A 10,074-nucleotide genomic window follows, 5' to 3' on the forward strand; every position below is an offset into this window, starting at 1 on the left:
ATTCGATGCCAATATATATAACCACAGTTTTCTGGAGTTTCCTCATATTCACCTGAACATTTTATTTAAGCACTAGAAAACACTAGAATTAACTGACCAAATCTGCATATGCTTCTGAAATTACTTCCTTCTCAAGAACCACCTCCAATTTTAGATCACTTGAAGGCCTCTAAGATCACCCGTGAGACCAGACCAGGTCCTATTTGTTTTTGTGACCTTTCTGCCCCACAGAGTGCCAAGCGCAGATTAGACGCTAGCGAGAAGTTGAGGGAAAAATGTATTGTGTTCAGATGCCAGCACTGACATTTTAATTCTATCCCTCACACCGCATATAGGCTTTCAGTGAACATTTGTAGGATTTTGCAAACTTGCCAGTAGAAAGTTCCTCTACTACAGATTTGCATCTACCCTCTTGCTTTTACTAAAGGTTCCAAATACTTTGGCTTTTGTCATTCCTCGCCCCAGGTGCACAGGGTGTGTTCTCAGGGGGCTGCTTCTCAGGAAGGGACTGTGAACCGAGGGGATTTCCTTCTGTCCGTCAATGGTGCCTCACTGGCTGGCTTAGCCCATGGGGATGTCCTCAAGATTCTGCACCAAGCACAGCTGCACAGAGATGTCCTCGTGGTCATCAAGAAAGGGAACGATCAGCCCAGACCCTCCAGTAGGCAGGAAGCCAACGGGAAGGGCTTGCTCTCCAGAAAGACCAGCGCCCTGGAGCCTGGTTTAGGTAAGACACCAGCTCAAAAGCTGGCAGGGAGTGGGCAGCTGGCAGAGTAGATCCTGGCTGGACAAAAAGGAACTACTGCCCTCAGGGTCCGCAAAATCAAATGGAGGGGCCCCTGGGTGGCTCAGTTGGTTAAGCGTTGGACTCTTGATTTTGACTCAGGTCATGATCTCAGAGTTGTGAGACTGAGCCCTGCATCAGGCTCCACACCGGGCTTGGACCCTACTCGGGATTCTTTCTCTCCCTCTGTTCTTCCCACTGCCCCCCAAATCGTCCCCCTCCCTCTCAAAAAAAGAAGAAATAAGAAATCAAATGTAGTAAAGTCTAATGTTTGTGGATGCTTCTTGAAAAAAGTGTTCCTAGTAAGTTAGAAACCACCGCCCCGTGTAGTTAAAGCCATACTGTTGACGACTTAACGGCTGCTTGACGGTTTCTCCGTTTGTACGAAGAGGGAAGCCCTTTCACAGCTATATCCTCTTAGGACCTAAGTGGCCAGTAGGTAAAACACGAAACTCTTGTGATAAGGGGCATCCTGGAGAGTAGCAGAAATTGCAGAACTGCCATTTGTCCTTGAAAACACCAGGGTTTATATTCTTTCCGGTTTTAGAAGAACATAAGGAAATGAGGAGGTACAGATGTTTGAAAACGGAGACTCTAGCCTTAACCAACAGAGCTTATAAAGAGTTTCGGAAGTGGATTTCCTAAGCGATGTCCATCCTGTCATCACAAGGCTCACTGGGAAGGCATACGAGCTATTTGCTCAGAACTAAGTACCACTTCTATTTCTGAAGCACGGGGCTGATTGCGGCCTTCAAGAGAACTACTTCAGACCTCCGTGGTGGTCTCAGGAGCAATGTCTGCAGTCCGGAAAGCAAGAAGAGCCTGTGGAAGCTCAGGGCAGGGCACTGCCTTCTGAGGAGGCCTTTGTTTTTTTCTCAACTTCTCTCCCTAATAAAGTCAAGGGAAGCTGAATTCCTCTGTTCAACTTGGCCTCAATGGTGGCCTAGGCTATCCGTGACTGCTTTGCTGAAAACAACACTCATTTCCGCCAAACAGGTGGGAAACTCTTCTTGTCCAGATGCCTCCACGGGCCTGGAGTATTCTCACCCTTCTCCTCTGTTGTCTTGCTTTTGCACTGCTAGAAGACTGAAACCCTTCCCAGTATTGGGAAACACCTTAAGTCATCAGACCATGTCACGCTCACCTTTGCCCCAGCGCGGTCTCCATTACTTCGTGTGTTCTCAGTGGATCCGAGAAACTTAACATCACAGGAAACCACTTGGCGCTTAATCCCAGCAACTTCCAGAATGTTTAAGACTCATGTACTCAGGATATGGAAGGCTATCCTGTCATTTATAATCATTAAGTATTCCTGGACACCTTCAAAATATCTGGTCTTGAACCAGATTCTACATAGTTACCAAATCGTAAGCACTTTCAGGGCTTAAACTTTATTTTTTCATATTCCTATTCCTTAAAATTCCCCTGCCCAGGGCTCCACCTGAACCCAGGGAATATCCTTTCACATGCCCTGAGAGTATCCCACTTGGAGACGGAGGCAGGAGGTTGCACAGGGCCATCTTCCTGCCCAGCAAATTCACCTGCTCAATGAAACCAGAAACCCTGAGGGGTGAGAGGGTGGGGGCCAGGGTCCTGAGTCACTAACTTTCTAAGGTTCCTAGGGGATTTCAATAGAACTGGGCCAGAGTTGAGAGCTACTGTAATAGGCCTGTTCTGTTTAATAGCAAGCGATTCACCTACTGAAAACCATGCTGCTCCTGTCCGCACGTTGCCTTCAGACCCCACAGAACGTGGAGTGACCTTCTCTAAGCCACACTAATGGACTGACCTTTCTGTTCAAAGGCAGGGATGCTGGCTACCTTGGCCTCAAGCCCAAGGGGGCAGTTCAATCTGTGGTCCCTCCCCTGCCTCCCAGAGAGCTCGGCATGCCTTTCCACTCACCTCTTCAACATCGTTCACCAGCGCAATGTGTAAAGAAGAGGAGTAAGAGGCAAGCTCACCGTCGCTACTCAGACCTCAAGATGGATCCCAGCCAGGCCTCTCCACACCAGCACACAGAGCAGGCACACGTTGGTTGCAGTGGAGGACCCACTGCCATAGAAACGTGCCCCCCACCCACTCCACACCCCGCGGTGGAGAGAGGCGAGGGCAGCTGGTGCGCGATAAGCACGCATGGCCGAAGGGGGAAGGCGCGGAGCTCTGGGGTCCACAATCACAGTCTCCTGCGAGGGTGCTGCAGGCTATCAGCCCCGGCCTGTGACACACGGCAGGAGATCGGATCTGATTCCCCAAGCATGGCTTCACCAAGACACACCACCGCAGTGCATGGAGCTCACCAGGAGCAGTCTGGCCTTTGAGGGTTTCTGCCTGGGCACCAGAGCCGCCTCCAGGCTTCCAGAAAGCGCTGAGGGAAGCCTGCGTGGCTCAGTCTGTGAAGCGTCCGGCTCTTGATTTCGTCTCAGGTCATGATCCTGGGGTCCTGGGATCGAGCCCCGCATGAGGCTCTGCACGCAGTGGGGAGTCTGCCTCTCTCTGTCTCTCTCTGGCCCTCCCCCTGCTCACGTGCACATGTTCTTTCAAATAAATACATAAATCTTTAAAAATAAACTGCCTTGAAGAGCAAATGGTGCAGGTAGAGCAGGAACACAACCACGAGGTCAGCTCCAAATCTGAGAGACCCATCCTGATGCTGGTTTCAAAGGGAAATGGGACGCGGATGCTGGGGTAAGACACGTGGGGGACGGGATAGGAGGCGAGGAGTGCCCTTGTCATTTCCATCCTTCCAAATGTCGTTGCTGCAGGGAGCAGCCTTCCTTCACACGATGCGCTGTGTGTCGAAGTGCTGAAGACCTCCGCTGGGCTGGGATTGAGTCTGGACGGAGGGAAATCCTCAACAGCCGGAGACGGGCCCCTGTTCATTAAGAGAGTATACAAAGGTAACGCCCTGGAAAGGCCCATCGGCTCTCTCCTGTGTGTGCCTGTGCCTTCCACTTAGAAAGTGTTTGCGTTCTGTCACATACGGGGTGTACTGTATGTCAACCCTGTTGTATTTTAAGTGTCTGAACTCCTGTTGCCTCCCCGCCAACAATCCTATCAGATAGGTACCGTTCTCCTTGTCTCACAAAAGACAGAGTGTGCCACGGGGGAGTTACACAAGCACCGAAGGTCACACGACGGAAGGGGCAGAACGAGGCTTGGACCTAGGCAGTCTGGTGCCAGGGTCAGCATCCCTAACCTCTACACCAGAGCCCAAACTCCGTGTTTGTAACCAGTTATTAGCTGGGATTGATATAAACATACCAAGCCAGTGCCATCAAGAACTGCCTGTCGGGGTGATTACCATGGACCGAGATAGTATTCATTTCTAATACTAGACTTCAACTACTGGACTTCAGGAAAGCGAGCTGAGAGCAGTAAAGATGATTGAAACATGGTAGATAAGAGGTCTCTTTATGAACTTGATCAGTCATTTTATGATCTTGGACAGTTCTCACAAATCTCTTCAGGTTCTCAAGCTAAACAATTATATTAAAAGTATAATTATCCTGGGGATGCCTAGGTGGCTCAGCTGGTTAAGCATTTGACTCTTGATTTCGGCTCAGTTCCTAATCTCAGGGTGGTGAGATGGAGCCCCCTGTGGGGTTCCACGCTCAGCAGGGAGTCGGCTTGCAAATTCTCTCTCCCCCTCTGCCCTCCAGCACGCTCACACGTGCTCATTCTAAACAATTTGGATAGAAGCGGAACCTGTTCTCCTGCGTCAACTGGCCATCTGGATTTTGATTATATATGTTGAAATTTGCCTTCTCCTAGTCCATAGCGTATGTGTTTGAGGGAATTTGAGCATCTTTACGTAGCTAAATTTCTTTTCATGGGTATATGCTTTGTTTGTCTTAAGGACTGTTTCCCTTTCCTAAGAATTATGGGCGTGTCGTTCAGAGATTTTTCTCATTTGAGTTTTTAGCTCGCCTGGAATTTATCTGGAATCCCGCGAGGTTGCCCTGGCATTGCTGTCTGTTTATTCTCACAGGTGGAGCAGCAGAACAAGCGGGAACAATCGAAGCCGGAGATGAAATTCTTGCCATTAACGGGAAACCCCTGGTGGGGCTCATGCACTTTGATGCCTGGACTATTATGAAGTCAGTCCCGGAGGGACCCGTGCAGTTGCTGATTCGGAAGCACAGGAATTCTTCCTGAAACAGGCACCAGGAGTGACGCTCACAAGTGGGGCTTGTTACATTTTTTAACAAGAATCTTCTTTTCTCAGTTCCCTTACTTTAGCAAATCAGAACAACTTCTTTCAACACTGGGTTCCTAAAACAGCACAGGAACCTTGGTATAGGCAAGGACTACAGAAATCTCCAGGTTTTTACTTCTTTGTGGAACTGACCTCTTGTGTGCGCGACGGCAATGGCGCTGACCTCTGGAAGCCTTCCACCCGGACAACCGAGGCCAGGAGGGATCCTTTCGTTCCGGTGCCTCTTCCCTCCCTTTTTGTGTTTATTGATGGGGACACGAGATGTGGCATGCCCTTCTTCATTCAAAACATTTACTTAAGATCTTCGTGTCCTTCCTGCCTCCTCCCTCAGCAGACCTAATCCTGGCCGTGAGGGAGCCAACCAAGTCTGAGGGGTGACACGAATGTCACAAATAAAGGATTACAGTTTTATATAATTTTGTAAGTAAATAAGAGAATGCTTTTAGGCACATTCAGTGGAAGGAGCTGTAGGTCTGTACATTACGGTGAAAAGAAAGTGAGACTTAAAAGAAAAAAATCAGTTCTGACCTAACAGTTAAGCTGAGCTCAGGAATTATCCAAAAATGAAAAAGCAAAATCCGGAAAGTGGTATTTTTTTTAGTGAGTGTCCTGTGCACTGTGTGGCTGCAGGGTTCACTCTGTGGGTTACGGATCATCATGAAGTGTTGATCGTGATCTGAAAGTGTAAGTCGTAAGGCTATTTTACAGAAACGCTGTTCTGATAAACCATACGAACTAGCCATGAACTCTGCTGCTTAGAACAAGCAGCAGGTTCCAGCTCTGAAAGCACCTTGCATCTGGTTCGGAACTTGTCTTGAGTAAGTGCTTGCATTCAAGACCAGTCAACACAGGAGTGGGCAGAAATACTATAGTCACTGGGTTTCCATTTCTATATTTCATGCACTCCCAACACTGAGCTAAAAATTTTTAGTAATCTTTTTAGCATCCTTGGATTTATAAACATAGGCATTACATTTACAATCCAAAGGGCGGAGCTTAAAAATCATCCTTTTGGGACTTTGGTTGGTTGGTTTTCCCCCTGACCAACAAGCTTAAGAAACGGCCCCTTTCTAAGCACCGGCCCACTGTCCTGACCTGGGTGTGACCATGCCCCTGCAGGGACCGCTTGCTGCTGGTATTTTCCTGTTTTGCAAATTCTTCCTTTGGCCCAAACTGTTCCCTGCAGAAGACTGGTGTGACTCACACTGCCCATGAAGCTGGTCCCGGCTGCTCTCCTGTCAAAGCATGACTTCTCCCCGTAGCCGCTCCCAGTCAGTGTGCTCTTGCTCCCGGTCCCAAAACTGGCTCTTCTCCTTCGTATTGCACCTTCTTTTCTTAAATTCCAAACCTCCATCAGCTTCACTTACCAAAATGTAAAAAGAAGACAATGGGGAATGCGGGGGAGTCACTCTTTCAAGGTAAAGAAACAGAACTGTGTTGCATAACCCCGACCCGAGAGGGACCCAGACCAGCTGCTCCAGTCCTGGGAGTACGGGTGAGGACACCAGAGCTGCGCGCAGGACGACGCCCATGTTTTGTGCTGGACGCTTCCTTCAGTAACCTGCAGCCTGGATCTGTGGCTTAGAGAACGTAAGTGAGGTCACTGTACACCCGCCCCTGCCCCCATCATGGAGATGCTCGCACTGTCACCTTTGTACATCGTTTTCTGAGGGACTCCTCCCTTACCATAAAACCTCTGCCGAGTTGGCCCACAGGGGTCTCTCAGATGAGAATGAAGTATCTGGCTGGTGTGAGCCCAGACTTTTCATTTTTTTTAAACAGGTTATACAGAAGAGAATGTAGTACAAGAGTTAGCTAGAAAGACATGACTCATGTAGCTTCTACTTTTCACTACACTTCCTGGTAGGATTCTGTAGGCAGTCAGTGCAAGGTGCATGCTAGATTGTTTTTAAGTCTCTGGGGTCAGTGGTGTGGTTTTTGCTTTCTTGCCAACACGGTAAGAATATTTGCCTCGACTCTTCCAGCTGTGCCTCCCAGTAAGAAAGTCACAGTCCTATGTGAACAGACCGGACTTTCTAGAGCAGTTCGGCGCAATGGAACAGTCTCCTTCCGAGTCTCTAATCATCTTATCTGAAAAGTGCAAGGGTAGACCTTTCACTCACTGAAGTAGGCTAAAGTCATCACTTCTAGTATATCTTGCCAGAAGGGTTTCCCTGGCCAACAGTTGGAACTTAAGGGAGAAAGCAAAAGGCTAAACTATCTCTGACCCTCAGATCGAAAGTTACTTATTTGTCCTCAGTGTTCAAGGCATGACTAGTATTTCTAATGAGTCTAATCCCCACACTTCCTGAAGTGAGCACTAATGGTATTCTATTATCCTACTAAAACTTTCATTGTTTCAGTTTTCTAATGCATCAGTCATCCACAATAAGCTATGAGGGTAAATACGTGTTGTAACAAGTAAATTGTAGTTGCAAGGATATTCTGTGAAGATTGAAATAAGTTGGATTGCATTTCTGTCCTCCAAAACACATCTCATTTAATTTTATGGTTGACTTAATTGGCACCACACCTGTTGTATGATATTCTACATTATCCTTTATTTATGTAAAATAAAATGCCTTATATATTATGGAAGAGTAAGTGCAATAATATGAAATAGCCTGTACATTTTTAAAATGTTGTCGCCAAGTTATGTAAATCCACATCTCTGTAAACAACCTTTTTTAAGTAATTTTAAAAAAATAAACACTCTGCTTACTACTTTTTTTTTTTTTAATTCTGCCATCTATAAAGTAACCTTGTAAAATCTTGAGAAGTGTTTATTATTACCTTAATTGTTATATCAATGAGTGAGCGCTCTAAACGCAACAGAAAATCAACAGTTCTTACAGGGCCACACTGAGGATGGGCCCAATCTAAAGCCCTTCCACTTCCTTCAGTCTTACATATCCCATGCCTTCGCAGCTTCCTCACCTCCTGGATCTTACCCGCACCCTCCTCTCACTAATACTTAAGTCTTCCGTTTCAGCAAGCCCTCTAAGCCTCGAAAACTACCCGTTTTCTCCCCATCAGAATCCGCACCCTTTCATTTCTACTCTGTTCCCACGAGACCCAGGAGAGAGCACCAGCCCCACCCAGCCCAGACGCCGCACCCTCGTCCCACTTAATCCAAGATCCTTCCTTCCAGTGACCCAGCTTGTTGGTTCCTACAGTCCTATTCCTGGAGAAAATCCAACCACCACACAGAAGACTACTACTAGAAATTCATGGTTCCCAACTACAGCTGGACTCCCCATGCTACTCAGCAATCGTTCCTTGTCAGGTTTTTCTCTCACTTCTTTATAATGACTGCAATTCCTCATTTTTCTCAAAACCGCGATCTACTCACCTCCCCCCAGCACATGCATGGGTGGCATGGGATCCTCCTTCCCAGAGTAAAATTCAAAGTATCCAGTTTCCTTAGGCTCTTTTGATTTGAAGATGCAGTCACCGACCTTCTAGAGTGGCACAAGGAAAAAGACAAGATGGTGTCTCGTAGAAATCAAAGACTGGGACTCGGCATGTGACCAGGCCTCTGAGAGTGGAGGAACAGTGGGGTTCGTGCGTCACTCAGTGCCCTCCGCTGATAAGACTCCCCTGCTTTATGTGGGTCTGTTTCTGTAGACCCACTTCTCCCTCCACCAGTTGGTGGCCTTATCCTCCAACTCTTCATGCCTTTTCTTAGAAAACCTTATAAAAGTTGTCATAATTTTGGCCTCTATGACAGAATTTCTCAGGACATACCAGCTGCTGCCTGCCTGATTTTTTTTCCCATATATACCCCAAAAGTAAGATTCTGACTGGCTCACTCCTATTTGGGTAGAACTACTTCTGGGAGAGGGTGCACTTACTTGTTCACATAACTTCACTCTAAAACCCAAACAAAGAGGGAAATTTGTGTTTTAATACAATATAGAAATCACCCATTCTATGCATGTTGGAGGCTACATACCAGGTACAGTAAGACCCAAGACAAAACCGAAAAACAATGAAATGGGATACAATTCTCTCTAAATGAGAGAAAGCAAAGGAGGTACAAAATGAGAGTTCTGAAGAACGCCACCGATTCTTAACCTGGAGAAAGGGGATTCCAGGAGAAAGGGTACCCCGGAAGAAGCAGAAAGCACTCATAACTGGGGCCATTAACTCTCCTCAGAATGACGGTGAGGTTGAGGTTGAAGACAGGGGATTGTTTTACTTTTTCCGGGTACCTGGGTCAACCTAGGCAGGCAGAAGAGTAACACACAAGGAATGGTCTGAGCCGAGAGGAATCCCTGCCAGACGGGACCCTGCCACAAAAGGGATCAACTAATTCAGTAAGAGTTTAGCTGCCACAACTCAGCCACCCCATAAAGGCTACAGCAAATACCATTCCACATGCCCTCCTCCCAATCCCCTGAAACCTCTATCTAAAGCAAGATGAAAGTGAGACGCTGGGGGCACGGTCAGTGAAGCAGACACCTCTTGATTCCGGTTCAGCCCCTTGATCTCAGGATCCTGACATCCAGCCTTGCATCGGGCTCATGCTCAGCCCAGAGTCTGCTTGTCCCTCTCCCTCTGCTCCTCCCTCCTCATACTCATACTTTCTCTGCTCTAAAATAAATAAAATCTTAATATTGGCTGCTATCCAACTTTCCTCTCTCGTGCTAAAGGAGGAACTGAACATACGTAAGCACAGAGATCTAATATATCCTCAACTGACCAATTCCGGGCAAACAGCAGACTTAGACCGAACCCTCATCTCTCCCAATTTGTTCAGCAAGAGTCCCCCTCATGAAGGCAGAATTGGCACAGGTGGGGGGATGATGCTGAAAGAGATTATGCAAAAGGCAGATAAAAAAATATAACATGGAGGGCTACCTTGGGCATCAAAAGAAAATTAACAAACTGTTTCGTATTCTCAATATAATTAAAGAGAATGTAGCTTCTAAGATAGGTAAGATTAAAGAAGAAATAAAATCATATGAGATTAATATGGATCTGATAGAACGAAGAACAGAAACTGAAGAGACCACCTTACCAAACTAAAGGCATATCAGATGCATCAAGTCAAATCAAACTGCAGAAACCC

General features: G+C 47.0%; 1 protein-coding gene across 9 annotated transcripts in view; it reads left to right on the forward strand.

The window, feature by feature from the left end:
- Window positions 1-7,724, forward strand: part of PDZD2 (PDZ domain containing 2) — a 355,674-nt gene extending 347,950 nt beyond the window's left edge. For 7 of the 9 annotated variants that reach the window (XM_059173719.1, XM_059173723.1, XM_059173720.1 and 4 more), the window contains 3 exons: window positions 466-727; window positions 3,547-3,681; window positions 4,773-7,724. In XM_059173719.1, the coding sequence (XP_059029702.1) occupies window positions 466-727; window positions 3,547-3,681; window positions 4,773-4,939 (564 nt within the window). In that variant the 3' untranslated portion in view covers window positions 4,940-7,724. Of the gene's footprint in view, window positions 1-465; window positions 728-1,331; window positions 3,519-3,546; window positions 3,682-4,772 lie in introns of those variants that run through there. The other 2 variants (XM_059173721.1, XM_059173722.1) reach the window with 2 other exon arrangements.
- The last annotated feature ends 2,350 nt before the right edge of the window (window positions 7,725-10,074 follow it).

The sequence above is a fragment of the Mustela lutreola genome, chromosome 5 (assembly GCF_030435805.1).
Source record: "Mustela lutreola isolate mMusLut2 chromosome 5, mMusLut2.pri, whole genome shotgun sequence".
Classification (NCBI taxonomy): Eukaryota; Metazoa; Chordata; class Mammalia; order Carnivora; family Mustelidae; genus Mustela; species Mustela lutreola.